This window comes from Dipodomys spectabilis, unplaced genomic scaffold (genome assembly GCF_019054845.1).
Source record: "Dipodomys spectabilis isolate Male_0828 unplaced genomic scaffold, ASM1905484v1 ptg000030l, whole genome shotgun sequence".
Lineage (NCBI taxonomy): Eukaryota > Metazoa > Chordata > Mammalia > Rodentia > Heteromyidae > Dipodomys > Dipodomys spectabilis.
Genome location: NW_024870707.1, coordinates 11,349,991 through 11,365,357, shown reverse-complemented (window position 1 = coordinate 11,365,357; position 15,367 = coordinate 11,349,991). Strand labels below are relative to the sequence as shown.

Below are 15,367 nucleotides of genomic sequence, written 5' to 3'. Positions count from 1 at the left end.
GCAGCCTGTGGGCATGTTTGGCTGTGATGTTGGGTATCTTGCCAAGGGGGAGGGGCTGGCACACAGGCACCCGTGCCCACTGCGCCTTCTCTAACGCACGGACACCACAGGATGTTCTGCTTCCGTTACTTTTCAACAAAGAACCTGTTTCACTGGCAAGGAAGGGTGGCCGTGGGCTGGTGCTCAGGCAGAACTCCAGTCCCCAGGCTACCCTCCCACGTGGCCAGCGAGCAAGTTCGCTCAGCGACTGACGTGCAGCCCTGGCCTCTTCACCTCTCTCCCAGCCTCCTCCTGTGGTTTCAGCTCATCCTGGTTTAAAGAACCTGAGGTTTGGACTGGAACCAGTTTGTTGTTTCTGTGTAATCATCCCTTCTTCAGGCCTTGTGCCTTCGTCAGGCCGCATCCACCGCTCAGAAACTCCTCTGCCTACCCTACCCACTCTCCGCACCCTTCTAAGACCACTCATGGTACCTGCGAGTGAACTAGAAAAGGTGCCATGCCAGGTGCCAGGGACTCAGGTCTGTAATCCTGACATCAAAGGATTAAGGCAAGTCAGGGACTGGGAAAGTGGCTCAGTGGTAGAGTGCTTGCCTTGCATGCATGAGGCCCTAGGTTCGATTCCTCAGCACCACATAAAGATGGCTCAAGTGGTAAGAGTGCTAGCCTTGAGCTGAAGAGTGGGGGGACGGCGCCCAGGCCCAGAGTTCAGGCCCCACGACGACCACCACCACCACCACCAACAAAAAGTTTGCATCTCCAATTAACTAGCAAAATGTGACTGGAGGCATGCCTGGCTCAAGTGGTAGAACACCAGCTGTGAGCAAGCAGAGTTCTGAGTTCATGCCACACTACTTGCATACAAACACACAAGGGTGCCTTTTTCCAAATGAATGCAACTTTATATCAGGACTGGAGGGAGTGGATTCCACCATGTTTGGCCCTTGGTCCTGTGCACAGCAAACATCCTGAATAAATGTCCATGTCTAAGTGAGGATGCCACCCATGTGCCTTTTTTTTTAGTGCCAGTCCTGGGGCTTCAACTCAGAGCCTGGGCACTGTCCCTGAACTTTTGTGTTCAAGGCTAATGACCTACTACTTGAGCCAGAGCTCCATTTTCAGCCTCTTAGAAAATTGGCGATGTAAGAGTCTCAAGGACATTCCTGCCCGGGCTAGCTTTGAACCACAATCCTCAGATTTCAGCCTCTTGAGTAGCTTGAATTATAGGCATGAGCCATCTGGCTGGCCCGTGTACCTTTCTGAGCTCCCTTAGTGAAGCCTTTCCTTTGCCCCTGTTCTTTCTTTGGATCCCTGCTGCCTTGCCCTGATTTGGGGCTATTTCCAGCTATATGTCCCCCAACCTGCTCAGCACCCATCCCCCAGGCTGCATCGGCATCCATGAGGACACTGAATTTGAGTCACAGGCCACAATGCTCTCACCGCAGACCAAACACCTGGCTGGAAGAAGGGCACCATGGGAGGGACCCAGGCCCAGATCCTCCGGTTCAGTAGATCTGTAGCTCCAGGCATCTGAAAGCTGAGTAGATTAGTGGTAGGAACCCAGGAGGCCCAGGGCCCCATGCCCACCAACCAACAAACTGAAACACCAAAGTGAGTCTCTGCAGGTCATGCAGAGCAGCGAGAGTCCCTCTCTACTTCTCTGGTCCCAACCTCAGTCCCCTCCCAGCACCCAGCCCTGCTCCCCCATCCTACCTGCAGGGGTGGCCTCAGAACCAGCAATCAGCACCGCAGGAAGCCTTCCATTTCATATATTTATTGAATCTGCATCTTCTCTGCCTCCTCCCTCCCCCGCCGGCCCCTGAGAGGGGGTGGAGCCCCAGTTGGAAGGGAAGGGAGGGACTCTTCTCTCCTCCCTGGGGAGGGGCTGTGTCCCCTAGCCAAGCTCCATGGATGGGAGAAGCAGGAGTTTCCAGGGAAGGCAAGGGCATCGTCCAAGAAGCCGTGGCCGGGGTCAGGCCCCTCGGATGCCCCGTGGCCCTAAGTCCCATGGATGGTCAGGAAGGTGAAAAGCAGAGAAACCTGGGGCGAGGGTGTGGGTCACGCGCGGGATGTGTGCATGGCGGACAGTGGCAGACAAGGACACGGAGAGGCAGGAGCACCTAGGACAGTGCTGGGGTGTTGGAGACTTTGGGTCTCAGGGGAGCTGGGGGGAAGGGAACAGTGTGGGTGGGGTGGGCAAAGCTATGTCCCAAGAACCAGGCTCCCGAGGAGGAGGGCTGTACCAGAGGCTCTAATCAGAGGGTGAGCCCCCGGCACCTGGCAGGGCAGGGGTTAGGGCCAAGCTTCTGATCACCTGAGCCAGCTCCAGCTCGCCGGATCCGGACAGGCCAAACTAACCCATCTGTGTGTGCTTCTGAGTTGTTCAGGGCCCCAAAGTGGCCTCCAGGCAGCCCTCAGCTGCAGGCGACAGCTGTTCCCAGGTCTCCCCGCGACCCCCACTCCATTTTTTCTGGACTCTTCCTCTCCTTTGCCAAGGGCAAGAGGGCCCCAAACCAGATCTCATGCCATCACAGCTCCGTCCGAGAGGAGCCCAGCTGGGGGGACAGTTCACAGGCTCCAACCTCACCCCAAGTGGCCTGTGTGTTAGCCTGGGGACCCCACCCCCACCCTCTGTGCGGCGCGGCTGGCTGCTTCCCCCCCCCACTCCCCCTCCACCCCCGTGTGTCTGGAAGGATCGCCCCGGGGCGGCGGGGGGTTGGGGGGCGGCGGGACGTCAGCGCGCGCCCTGCCCGTCCCCCCGGCAGCCGCTGTCCCCGTGGACGATGAGCACGGGGAAGTAGAGGGCGTCCTCGTAGCACGGGGGGCTTTCCAGGGGCTCCGTGTCCTCCCCGCGGCGGCCCAGCGGGCCCCCACTCAGGCTGCGGAAGACGCCCGGCGTGGCCCGGCCGCCGGCGCCCAGCGACAGGCGGCTGCGGCTGAAGGGCAGGCGGGGCCCGCTGGGCCGGGCCGGGGGCAGCGAGTTGCTGCTGACCGACCGGCGGCAGCGCTGGCAGCCGCGCAGGTAGGCGCCCGCGCCCGCGCCCATCACCACCGCCTCCGAGTAGCTGGGCACCAGCTGGCGGTTGGAGCAGATGTGCCACTCGAGCTCGGTGAAGTCCACCGTGGCCACGCGGGACAGGGGCGGCGCACTGGGCGCGGCGCCCGGCGGAGGCGAGCCGGCCCCGAACAGCTTCTCCACCTGGTAGTGGACGTGGGCCGTGCCGCAGGCGGCCACGACGCGCAGCGGCCACGACAGCGTGGCGGCCGACACGAGCCAGAAGACCCAGGCGCGCGCGTACCACGGCGGCCGGCGCGGGTCGGCGAAGACCAGCAGCGACTCGCGGAAGTCCACGTCCTTCAGGTGCATGCCCTCGCGCGCCTCCAGGTAGTCGTCCAGGCCCTCGTGGGCGCCGAAGAAGCGCGCGCGCTGCGTGAGGTACGACGCCTCGGCCTCGGCGCTGCCGAAGCTGAAGCACTTGGTGAAGCGCAGGCGCGTGGCCGCGTGCTCCGCCAGCCCCACCAGCTCCTTGGACACGTCGCGGACGCCGTGCGCCGAGTAGTCGAACTCGCCGCGCGCCGTGCGGCTGTCGGCGCGCTCGTGGTACACCTGCGTGGTGGTGTAGGCGTCGCCGTTGCGGTAGCGCGTGATCTGGCGCGTGCGCCGCACGTAGTGGTAGCTCGTGGCCTTCCACCACACGCACGGCGGCGCCTGCTGCAGCCGGCGGATCAGCGCCAGCACCGTGCCCGCGTCGGTGCGCGGCGCCTGGCACGACCGCACGTGGCAGTGCCAGCACTCGGCCAGGTAGAGGAGGTAGAGGAGGGAGACGAAGGCCAGCGGGATGTACAGGTAGCCATCGGAGCAGGGGCTGGCCGGGTAGGTGGGGGGTGGGCCCCCGGCCCCGCGCGCCAAGGCCGCCTCAGGGCCCAGCACCAGCCGCGGCACGGTGGTCAGGCGGCACCAGGCCACCACGGCCCCGCAGGCGTGGATGAGCAGCGTGAGCAGCAGGCACTTCCAGTGCGACTCGCGGCACAGGGAGCTCCCCAGGGTCGGCTTCAGGGGCCGCTGCTGCAGGGGGTGGCAGAGAGAGGGGAGCGCGGTGAGGACGGGGGCCCGCTGAAGGACCTGGTGCCCCGCGGAAACTGGGGTCAACAGGACCCGAGGCACTGAGCCTCTCGTTGCTAGCCATAGCTCCGAGTGGTGCCACCCACCCCAAGCCCACCCTCCACCCACCATGCCCTGCCGTCTCTCAGCCACCAGCAAGCAGGACACAGCAGACCCATCCCCACCAGAGGACAGCACCTGCACCTAGCTCCTGAGAAACCTGAGCTCTGGTGCTTCCTGATTTGCTGCGCCAAATGGGCCATGTCCCCACCGTCTCTGGATGGAATCTCCTGATCCTTGCTGTGGTCTGGGAGGCCAGGGAGGGGAGAGGTCCAAGGGTTGGACCACAGGGGCTTTAAGGAGCTGGAGCCAGGCTGCCCAGGGCCCAGTGCTGGCTCCTGCATGACAGTGACTTGGGCAGGCCCCTCAACCGCTCAAACTCCCAGTTTCCTCACCTGTACCCTGGATGGTTGTGTGGGAGGCTCTGGCCCTGGGAATAAACATCTTATGCTTGCCCTGCAACCCCCTCTGGCCCCTTGTTCCACTATGGACAACAGGAGACTTGGGAGACACTGTGAAGTCAATGGAAAAGAGGGAGCGCTGGGCGCGGAGGAGGTGTGAGTCTTGGGATGGGGAGCAGATGGAGGGCCACCCTCCCCTCCCCATCTGTGCTGCGGGGGGGGGGGCACACAGCTGCTGGGTAGCCGGGCCACTCTCTGGCCCAGAGGACTTGGCACACCCTCCATGGCAGGGCCGCTAGCTCTGCCTCTTCACCCTCTTACGTCTATGGGGAGAGAAGAGAGTGGGAAGAAAGAGGGAAGGGAAGGGTGCGTGGGGGAGGGGAGGTGGTAAAAACAGTAGAGATGGCTAAGAGGCCATTTTCTCTTATCCAGTCCCACCAGGCCTTGAAGGGCTCAAGAAGAGAAGACCTTGTCCAAGGTGCTACCCAGGCCCCAGAGGAACACAAGGGTCCTCCAAACCGCAGGTGTATGCACCCACAGATCCCCGCCCCCAACACACCAGCACACTGCCTGCTCATCAGAGAGGCACTTGACCCTGCCCTGTCCCAGGAGCACAAGCCTCCACACCATAAGGTGTGTGCATGCACGCGTGTGCACACACACGCACCTCCCAGAGGAGACACACATGCACCTCCATATTACATCCTCCTGAAGCCAGGAGACACACCTGACTCTCACCTGACCCGTGCACACTCCCCAGGCTGATAGCAACCAGACACCCACGTCCACAGCATCCATGACAGAACACACACGCGCACACACATACACACATCACTTGGGTGAAGACCCAAGCCAAGGAATCTGCTAGAGCCTCACCTGAGGGGAGGTTCCCAAGGCGGGGAACACACAGGCCCGCATTCTCACACACACCTCACACAGGCCCACAGCCCTGCAGATCTCCCCAGCGACGGCTGAGGAGGGGTCGGAGGGGGGGTGCCAACCAGCGGAGAGCCAGCAGTCCTCACCTGGAGGCCGCCCCGCCCTCCGCCCTCCGCCCTCCCCCACCCCGGGCCCTCCGCCGCCGCCGCCGCCGCCGCCGCCGCTGCTGCATTGCAGGCACCGCCCGCACCTCGTGAGGGCCGGGCCGGGGGCTTCACCCCGCCGCCCCGGGCGTGGGGGAGGGCATCCCAGAACGGGGCCGCGTGGGGGCCGGGCTCTGACGTCACCGGACGGCCGGGGATGGCTGGGGGAGGGGAGCGGTGGGGGGGCAGAATCGCCCCCACATCTCTAGCCAGCCGCCCCATCCCCTACCCCACGCGGGTCCCCGGGTTCGGGCCCCCGGCCAGAAGGCGGGCTCCCAATGACGTCATGGCCGTAGGGGCGACGGCCGGGACCCCTCGCGGGGGTCGCCCCCTCCCCTCGTCCGCTGCGCCCCACTCCGGCCCCGTCCCGCGGCGCCCGCCGGTACCTCCTCCCGCAGCGGCTCGCCGTCCGGGATGAGCGCGGGCGCCTCCCCGCCGTCCACGCCGCCGCCCTCGGGCATGGTGTCCTGGCTGCTCGGACGGCCCCGGCCCGGGCCCGGGGCATGATAGGGGGGGGACGCGGAGGGCTGCGGCGCGGCCCCGAAGGGCGTCCGCTCGGCTCGGCGGCCGCGGAGGAGTGCGCCCAGCCCCAGCCCCGGCGCGGCGGCGGCGTTGGCGGCCGCGGTGCCCGGCGCCCCGCCCTCCGCTGACCCCGCCCCCGCGGCACCGGCGGCGCCGCCGGCCGCGCCTGGCACGGCGGGGGCCCCGCCCCGGAGCGCTCGGCCCCGGCCGCCCGCGGGACGCCGAGGCGATCCCCCCGCCGCCCTCGCCCCTGCGCCCTTGGGCGAGTCCTGGCTCCTCGGCGCCCGGGTCTTCCCGCGGTGCCACAGGGTGAACGCCCAGGTGGGCGGCGCCGGCCCGGCCCCATCTCTAAGGGCTGGGCCCAGAGCCAGCCCCCCCAGCCCCGCGCCCTACCCCGAGCACCGGCGTTGGGCTCGCCGAGGGAAGGCAGGCGGGGGCCAGGACACAGGGGGCATCCAACTCTGCATAACCTTTGACCCTTACCCCCAACTCGGTGTTTCCATCTGAGAGCTGGTGATGGACAAAGCTGTTGGGTTCAGTTCTCAAACCCAGGAAGGCCGCGCAGGAGAACGGGATCTGACCAGCGTGGATGAGTCCTCTCCAAGGAACCCAAGGCTCCAGGACCGACCCCTCCTTGGACCTGGGTCTGGGTTTTATCCCAAAAGGCAACTCAAAGACCGTTTGGTTTAATATGGTATAACAGTTACAGAGAGGACAGCACCGGCCCTGGGTTTCGTCTGTTATTTGTTTTGACTTATTGAGTGTCTTCACTATGTAACTACTGTGGTTGGCACTGGGAAAACATATGGGCCCTGTGTTTTATCTGGTTAGAGTCCAGGCTGTACTTGCCACCCCGTCAAGTTAGGCCCAAGACGCCACTCTTTGTTCGTTTGTTTGCTGCTTCTGGGCCTGGGCGCTGTCGCTGAGCTCCTTTTGCTCAAGGCTGGCATTCTACCATTTGAGCCACAGCGCCACTTCCAGCTTTTTCTGTGATTTAATTGGCAATAAGAGTCTCAGACTTTCCTGCCTGGGCTGGCTTCCAATCAGGATCTTCAGATCTCAGTGTTTCTTGACTAGCTAGGATTACAGAAGTGAGCCACCAGCACCAGGAATGCTCCTTTTATTAATCTGAGAACTGACTCTTAAAAAAAAAAAAAAAAGCTGTGGCTCAAGTGGTAGAGTGCTATCCTTGAGCAAAAGAAGCTCAGGGACAAGCCGGTCGCCGGTGGCTCAAGCCTGTAATCCTAGCTACTCAGGAGGCTGAGATCTGAGGACCACAGTTCAAAGCCAGCCTGCCAGGAAATGAGACTCTTATCTCCAATAAACCACTAGAAAACCGGAAGTGGTGCTGTGGCTCAAGTGGTAGAGCGCTTGCCTTGAGTGAAGAGCGCAGGGACAGCGCCCAAGCCCAGAGTTCAAGCCTCAGGACCGACCAAAAAATAAAAAAGGACGCTCAGGAACAGCACCCAGGCCCTGAGTTCTAGCCCGAGGACAGGAAAACAAAATTGAAATGAACTCCAGGAAATGGAAATAAGAGGGATTTTCTTCATTGTTTTTGTTTGTTTTGTTTTTCTTTTTGTTTATCTGTCTTTGGGAGGGCAAGGGGGGGTCACAGAAATAGAAGGATGGTGGGTGAACAAATGCAGCAGTGGTACTCACTAGACATTATGTTGAAAATGAACTATATATAGTAGGGCTGGGAATGTGGCTTAATGGAAGATTGCTTCCCTTGTATGCATGAAGCCCTGGGTTCAATTCCTCAGTACCACATACACAGAAGAAGCCAGAAGAGGTGCTATGGCTCAAATGGTAGAGTGCTAGCCTTGAGCAAAAGAAGCTCAGGGATGGTGCCCAGGCCCTGAGTTCAAGCCCCAGGACAGGCAAAAGAAAAAAGAAAATGAACTATACAACTTATGGGTGGGGATGGGAGCAAAAAACTGGGAGAAGAGTGAGGGAAGGGGTGATATTGTCCAAAAGAAATGCACTCTTTACTTATGCAACTATAAGCTCTCTGTACATCTTTTATTGTTTGTGGGGCTTGAACTTTGGGCCTGGATGCTGTCCCTGAGCTCTTTAGCTCAAGGTGAGCACTCTACCACTTGAGCCATAGTGCCATTTCCCGTTTTCTGAGTGGTTTATATAGGTAAGAGTCTCAGTCTTTCCTGACCAGGCTGGCTTCGAACCACTATCCTCAGATCTCAGCCTCCTGAGTAGCTAGGATTACAGGCATGAGCCACCAGTGTCTGGCTGTATAGCACCTTTATTTTATTTTATTTTATTTTTTGGGTCTGGTCATGGGGCCTGAACTCTGGGTCTGGGCGCTGTCCCTCAGCTCTTCAGGTCAAGGCTAGCGCTCTACCACTTGAGCCACAGTGCCACTTCTGGCTTTTTTCTTATTGCTTATGTGGTGCTGGGGAATCGAACCCAGTGCCTCAGGCATGCAAGGCAAGCACTCTACCACTGAGCCACCCTCCCAGCCCCACTTTTATTTTTTTTTTGACTTAAAATATTTCTTTTTTTTAATTGTGAAAATACCATACAGTGGGGTTACAATTACATGGGCAAGATAGTGAGTACATTTCTTTTCTTTTTTTTTTGGGTGGGGGGTCTGGTCCTCGGGCCTGAACTCTGGGCCTGGGTGCTGTCCCTCAGCTCTTCAGCTCAAGGCTAGTGCTCTACCACTTGAGCCACAGTGCCACTTCTAGCTTTTTTCTTTTTGCTTATGTGATGCTGAGGAATCGAACCCAGGGCCTTGAGCATGCAAGGCAAGCGCTCTACCACTGAGCCACCTTCCCAGCCCGTGAGTACATTTCTTATCAAGCATTGTTGCCTCCTTTGTTTCCCCTACCATCCCTTCCCCTCTCCACCCCCCCCAAGTTCATTTTTTGACATAACTTCTTTTTTTGGGGGGTGGGGGGTCCGGTCGTGGAGCCTGAACTCTGGGCCTGGGCGCTGTCCCTCAGCTCTTCAGCTCAAGGCTAGTGTTCTACCACTTGAGCCACAGTGCCATTTCTGGCTTTTTTCTTTTTGCTTATGTGGTGCTGAGGAATCGAACCCAGGGCCTCATGCATGCAAGGCAAGTGCTCTACCACTGAGCCACCTTCCTAGCCCTTGACATAACTTCTTTTTTTAATTTTTTTTTTTCCAGTCGTGGGGCCTGAACTCTGGGCCTGGGCGCTGTCCCTCAGCTCTTCAGCTCAAGGCTAGTGCTCTACCACTTGAACCACAGCGCCGCTTCTGGCTTTTTTCTTTTTGCTTATGTGGTGCTGAGGAATCGAACCCAGGGCCTTGAGCATGCAAGGCAAGCGCTCTACCACTGAGCCACCTTCCTAGCCCTGACATAACTTCTTGTACATCTCATTGTTGTAATGGGTCCACCTGCAACCCAATTTAAACAATTTGTTTTTTCCCTTCCCCTCCACAAATTATATCAACATCAAATACAGTGAAAGCAGGGCTTATACGATGGGGGAGTGTACATCACCTTTATAGTAACAATTTTAAAAACAAAAAAATTCCTTATAAGCAAAAATTTATTTTGTGCTAGAACTGGGGCTCAGGGCATGGGTCCTGTCCCTTAGCCTTTTCTGCTCAAGGCAAATGCTACCACTGAAGCCACAGCTCCATTTCTGGCTTTTTGTTCTTTAATTGGAGCTAAGACTTTCTTATCTCTAGTTAATTGGAGATAAGAGACTTTCCTATTTGGGCTGGCTTTGAACCATAATCCTCAAATCTCAGCCTTTTGAGTAACTAGGATTACAGACTTGACCTGAGACCAGTTGGTCTAGCTTTAGAATAGTGACTAGAGGGGGAGGTCATTCCAAGCAGAGGGAACTCTCAAAGGCACAGTGGTCGGGTCATGTGCTCAAAGTGTGAGGAATAGGAAGCAGGAAGGACCTGGGGAACAGGACGATCACTTGAAGTGGTCTCTGAGAGGCCTGTGAAGACCTAAAGTGCGCTCTAGAAAGTAGCACCTGAAGGTCTTTGCGAGGGAGCCTTGAAGACAGATTCTGGGGGGTAAGGTGGAAGGTGAGAAATGGTTCTGACTAGAACCTGGATGGAGGAAAAGGAAGCCTGGGATTAGGAGTGAGGCTGGGGGCTTCATTTCGGGAAGATCACTGGACCAGCGGTGACGCAGCAGTTAGTTACGGCTGCGGTTTCAGGAGATGCATCAGGCTCTAAACCGGCTGGACCGCCAGAGAGTCGACAGGAAAGCCACGGTGCAAGATCCTGCCCCATGTATACCACTCAGCACTTGGGATCTTCTGGGTCTGCACGCGCTGGCCAGTATGGCGACCCCAGTCCCTCCCGCACGGGCCCCGCGCGCGGGTCTGCAGGACGTGGGCGGATACTGGACATTTTCAGCACCCGAAAAAGCGGACAGCACCCGCTTCGCCAGGAGGCAGAGGCGGGGGGCGGAGTCAGCGTTCGGAGAACTCGGGGCCGCGCGGTCACGGCCCGCCCGGCTCCCGCTAGGGGTCCCTGGTGGGCCGCGACTCCGCCCCAGGATTGGGTGAAATGGGAGACGAGAGAGGAAATGGGAGGAGGGAGAGGAAGGGCCAGGAGCCCCGAAAGCGCGGATTGGACAGCCTGAACGCCCCACTCCTCTGGAAGGACATCCCACGACCGAAGCGCCGAGTCTGGTTCACTCTGCAGCTCTCAGTGCTCTCGCCGAGTCTTTTGCTGTAGTCGTGGCAGGGCGAGAGTCAAGTGGCCCACTGCGCAGACACGGAAATAACTCCCAACACCGTCCCACCTATCAGCTGCCCCTGCCTCGAATGAGCACATTCCTCATCCAATCAGAGATCAGTTTGAATAGCTCCGCCTCTTCGCCTTCCGGAAGTTGCGACTGTCGAATCCGCGTTGGCGAGAGCTCGCCATTAGCCAATTAGAAGAGGGAAAGGCTGAACCGTTGCCGCGGGAAAGCCAATGGCAGGCGGCAGAGGATGACGTCGCGGACATGGCGGCCACAACCGGCCAGCCGGGGGACGTGTCGGGCTGCCCGGTAACTTCGATCCGTGCGCGGGGAGAGGAGCGGCCGTCTGATTAGTATCTGCACTCACGAGGCAGCGCAGCGGCTCTTGGGGAGAGTGAGCGTCGCGACCATGGCTTACCACTCGGGCTACGGAGCCCACGGTGCGTGAGGTGCGGGGTGGACGGGGTGCGGCGCGGCCTGTGGGACCAGAGTCGGCGGCGCGGTTCTCCCACCCGGCTGGAGAGGGGCGACCGTGGCCGCTGTCCAGGGCGGGGTTGTCACTCGGGCTCTGGCCCCGCGAAGCTGCCACGCGTCTCGGACTTCGCCCTTCCTGACCAGAACCGAGATAGACAGCTCCGTGTCTAACCTGGGCACGAACGGCTCTCATCTCCAGAGCTGCCTTCCCCCTGTCGCGACCCTGGCAGCGACCCAGACCCTGCTCAAGGCCTCCAGTAGCCAGCTGTCGTCTTTCTTACCCTTGTTTAAGCAGGGACACATTTCTAATTATTTCCACTTAGCGAACTACTCACTCTCCACAGTTCGGCTTAGAGATCAGTCCCCCTTGAGAGGCCACCCAGGAACCCCAGATAGGCAGCCCTTCTTTTGTCTGCATATCATAAAGGATTTCTGGAAAGAAGATTGCCCCTCTTCCAGCCTGGCTTTCCTTCACTGATCGTTTGGTAGGCCCAGAACCTATGCATAGCTGCTTTTCCAGGAAAAGAAGTGGTTTGTGCGGTTGTTGGGTATTTCTGTCATTACCTTGATACCTCTACATTCACAGGTTCCAAGCACAGAGCCCGAACAGCTCCAGATCCTCCTCCTCTCTTTGATGACACAAGTGGTGGTTATTCCAACCAGCTAGGGGGATATCCAGCCCCAAGAGCCGATGTGGCATTCAATGTCAACCACTTGCTCGGGGATCCAATGGCTAACATGGCTGTGGCTTACGGCAGTTCCATTGCATCCCATGGGAAGGACATGGTGCACAAGGAGGTGTGGTCTGCCCCCAGGGAAAGGGTGGCAGGGTTTCTGGCTAGGGCTGGGGTATCAGGGAATTCCACCTGATTCTCCTGTTAGCCCTCAGGGAGGGAGCACCTGGAGGAGTATCTTGACACTGTGCATGCAGCTTGCCCCCAGCCTCCTCTTTTCCCTTCCAGCTGCACCGTTTTGTGTCTGTGAACAAACTCAAGTATTTTTTCGCCGTGGACACAGCCTATGTGGCCAAGAAGCTAGGGTTACTGGTCTTCCCTTACACACACCAGGTGAGCTTCCTGTCAGGTGAGGTGAGCTGACAGGTCTCCCTTGTCCCTTTTCCCACTCATATCCTAGCACCCAGACCTCAACCTCTTTTCTCTCCTTTTTCCCTCCTCTGTTCCTGCTAACCTGGCCACCTCTGCTACTGCCAGAACTGGGAAGTGCAGTACAGTCGAGACATGCCTCTGCCTCCGCGGCAAGACCTCAATGCCCCTGATCTCTATATTCCTAGTGAGTCCCTGGTCTGGGATGGGGACATTGTGGGGGGTGGTTGTTGGGAGGGGACCTTTGCCTTGAGGCATGATCAGGAAGAGACTCCATGGTGGATCCAAATAGACCTGGTGCTTTTCATGTGCACTGGTTGTTAGACACCAGGCAGACCAAATCACCAATAAAAGAAAGAAAACTTCCTGAATGTACCTTCAGTGTCCCTACATCATTCTTTTGTGACCTTATTTGGACCAAGTTCTTCTTTACCTTGCTACCTCTTCAGCTGGGGCACTTTAGGTTGGTTCTTGCATACTTCATTAAGGTAGGAATCACAGGGAGGTGATGGGTGTCCTAGCACAGGAAGCTGCTGGCCTTGTTAGGGTCTGTCTTGTGAGGCCTGCTTTGTTACCCCCACATCCTACTGCTGTGGCACCTCTCTCCAGCCTCAGGGAGGCTGCCAGGGAGGGTGGTCTGCCCAGGTTCTTCCATCACTCATTCATGAGCCCTTTGTAGCCACTGTGTGAGGATGGTCCTGGCTTTCCCATGCTGTATGTTGAAGCCAAGTTTGAGACTTCACTAACATAGCTAACAGGTGGCAGAGTCAGCTTCCTGATTTTTTTTTTTTTTTTTTTGGCCAGTCCATGAGCTTCTTTTGCTCGAGGCTAGCACTGTACCACTTGAGCCACAGAGCCACTTCTGGCTTTTTCTGTGTATGTGATACTGAGGAATCGAACCCAGGGTTTCATATAGGCTAGGCAAGCACTCTGCCACTAAGCCACATTTTAGACACTGTGCCCTCTGGTAGATGCATCAGTCTGTTTCACAGGTGTGTGACGTGTGTGTGTGTGTGTGTGTGGGGGGGGGGGGTTGGAGGGATTAAATCCCTGCTGCAGTCCAGCTCCCACTGGTACTGAGCTTATGAAAACTACTTAAACTTGGAGTTCACCATAGCCAGTGTGGCCAGATTTAGAGTTGCTGGCTTCGGGGACATCAGCTCCAGAGTTCTGGACTCTGGCTTGTCCGCTGAACTTTTTTTGTTTTTGTCCTAGTCTTGTTAGCAATCAGGTTGGTTCCTGTGTAGGATGAGCAATGGCCTTGGCTCACGGTGCAGTTTCTGAGACCAGGCAGGCAGCTCTGATAAGGTTCCTAGCACAGGGGCAGAGGGCGGGGTGGGCTGAGGCAGCTAGTAGTCTTGGACAATGGATCAGGTGGCATGTAGTCAGAGAGGACAGATAGGGTTCGTATATCCCAGGCAAGGTCCTTGGGAGCAGAGTGTAGAAGTTAGGCCTATGTTGGAACTATGCGGGGAGGGAAGTCCAGGGGTAGCTGGGGTGTCAGTGGCCCTGATTGCCTGGCAAGGGGAAGCCAGGCTGATTATCTCCCTGTGACTCTTGGCAGCAATGGCCTTCATCACCTATGTACTGCTGGCTGGAATGGCACTGGGCATTCAGAAAAGGTCAGTACCTCCCTGTTCACTCCCTCCTGCTTTTAGCTCCTCACGTCCCTAGGGAATCCAGGGCAAGCTCCGTTGGCGCCGCTGCCTGCCCTCGCCGCTGCCTGCCCTCGCCGCTGCCTGCCCTCGCCTCTCCCGGCCGCGGGATGGCTGGTTCTGACCCGTCCTCTCACCACCGCAGGTTCTCACCCGAGGTGCTGGGCCTGTTTGCCAGCACAGCGCTGGTGTGGATGGTCATGGAGGTGCTGGCCTTGCTCCTGGGCCTCTACCTGGCCACTGTGCGCAGCGACCTGAGCACCTTCCACCTGCTGGCCTACAGTGGGTACAAATATGTGGGGTGAGTGCTCGTGGGTACGGGGGCAGGCCCTGCTATCCTGCAGCCTCTCTCCTCCCCCGCCACCTCCCACCTCAGCCTCTAGCGCTACTGTTAGAGGGTTGGTTGTTTCCAGCAGTCTCTGTGACCTTCGGGAGATTGTGGACGTGTGACAGTCACCCGAGGAGAAATCGCTGTCCTGGGGTTGAGTCCTGGCTTTGTACCTCTGGGGACAGCTAGGGAGAAAAGGGCCATGGCCATGGGTGGCATGGAGGCTGGCCCCAGACCCCGGAAGGCGGGGGTGTCCTGAGGCCTGGGCCCTGGGCTCACCAGCCTGACCCTCCTCTCACAGGATGATCCTCAGTGTGCTCACGGGGCTGCTGTTCGGCAGTGATGGCTACTATGTGGCCCTGGCCTGGACCTCCTCTGCGCTCATGTACTTCATCGTGAGTCTGGGCTGCCCCTCCCACCTCACCGGGGGCGGAACTGGACAAGGCCTCCCCATCCCTCCCTCCCTCCCCCCAGCCTCAGAGCTCCTTTCTTCTAGGTGCGCTCCTTGCGGACAGCAGCCCTGGGCTCTGATGACATGGGGGGCCCAGCCCCTCGGCAACGTCTCCAACTCTACCTGACACTGGGAGCCGCAGCCTTTCAGCCCCTCATCATATACTGGCTGACTTTCCAATTGGTCCGGTGACCCTTGGCCCCAGATAGCACTGATTTTTCTATACATTGAAGATTTGGATTTGGTTTCCTTGACTTGTTTGGACTCTTTTTCCTGGGGCCTGTGGCGGGGGTTGGAGACACCTCTGAGGCTGTGCATTGCTCAGAGCATCTGGTTTGGAGACATCCAGGAGGAAAGTGGGCCTGGGGAGGACTTCCTGGAGATGGTGACCTTGATATTGCCTTGAAAGGCAAATGGAGCAGGGAGCTGGTGGTTCACGCCTATAATCCTAGCTACTCAGGATCTTAGGATCTCAGTTCAAAGCCAGCCCAGGCAG

At 58.6% G+C, this 15,367-nt stretch overlaps 2 protein-coding genes across 2 annotated transcripts; one reads left to right on the top strand and one right to left on the bottom strand.

The window, feature by feature from the left end:
* Positions 1 to 2,731: 2,731 nt before the first annotated feature.
* Tmem151a (transmembrane protein 151A) lies at positions 2,732 to 6,186 on the bottom strand. The gene is made up of 2 exons (XM_042675836.1): positions 6,029 to 6,186; positions 2,732 to 4,063 (listed from the first exon to the last, which is right to left on the bottom strand). The coding sequence occupies exons 1-2, from the start codon at positions 6,101 to 6,103 to the stop codon at positions 2,732 to 2,734; spliced, it is 1,407 nt and encodes a 468-aa protein (XP_042531770.1). The 5' UTR covers positions 6,104 to 6,186.
* A 4,926-nt stretch (positions 6,187 to 11,112) lies between these two features.
* Positions 11,113 to 15,125, top strand: Yif1a (Yip1 interacting factor homolog A, membrane trafficking protein). The gene is made up of 8 exons (XM_042676361.1): positions 11,113 to 11,300; positions 11,921 to 12,132; positions 12,297 to 12,401; positions 12,546 to 12,624; positions 14,002 to 14,059; positions 14,238 to 14,393; positions 14,722 to 14,815; positions 14,917 to 15,125. The coding sequence occupies exons 1-8, from the start codon at positions 11,270 to 11,272 to the stop codon at positions 15,061 to 15,063; spliced, it is 882 nt and encodes a 293-aa protein (XP_042532295.1). The 5' UTR covers positions 11,113 to 11,269; the 3' UTR covers positions 15,064 to 15,125.
* The last annotated feature ends 242 nt before the right edge of the window (positions 15,126 to 15,367 follow it).

Excerpts from the sequence above, each read along its gene's own strand:
- Tmem151a (XM_042675836.1), bottom strand. The coding sequence starts at position 6,103 with ATGCCCGAGGGCGGCGGCGTGGACGGCGGGGAGGCGCCCGCGCTCATC. Across the intron at positions 4,064-6,028 it reads GCGAGCCGCTGCGGGAGGAG|CAGCGGCCCCTGAAGCCGAC; the intron begins GTACCGGCGGGC and ends CACCCCCTGCAG.
- Yif1a (XM_042676361.1), top strand. The coding sequence starts at position 11,270 with ATGGCTTACCACTCGGGCTACGGAGCCCACG. Across the intron at positions 12,625-14,001 it reads CCCTGATCTCTATATTCCTA|CAATGGCCTTCATCACCTAT; the intron begins GTGAGTCCCTGG and ends GACTCTTGGCAG. Across the intron at positions 14,060-14,237 it reads GCACTGGGCATTCAGAAAAG|GTTCTCACCCGAGGTGCTGG; the intron begins GTCAGTACCTCC and ends TCACCACCGCAG.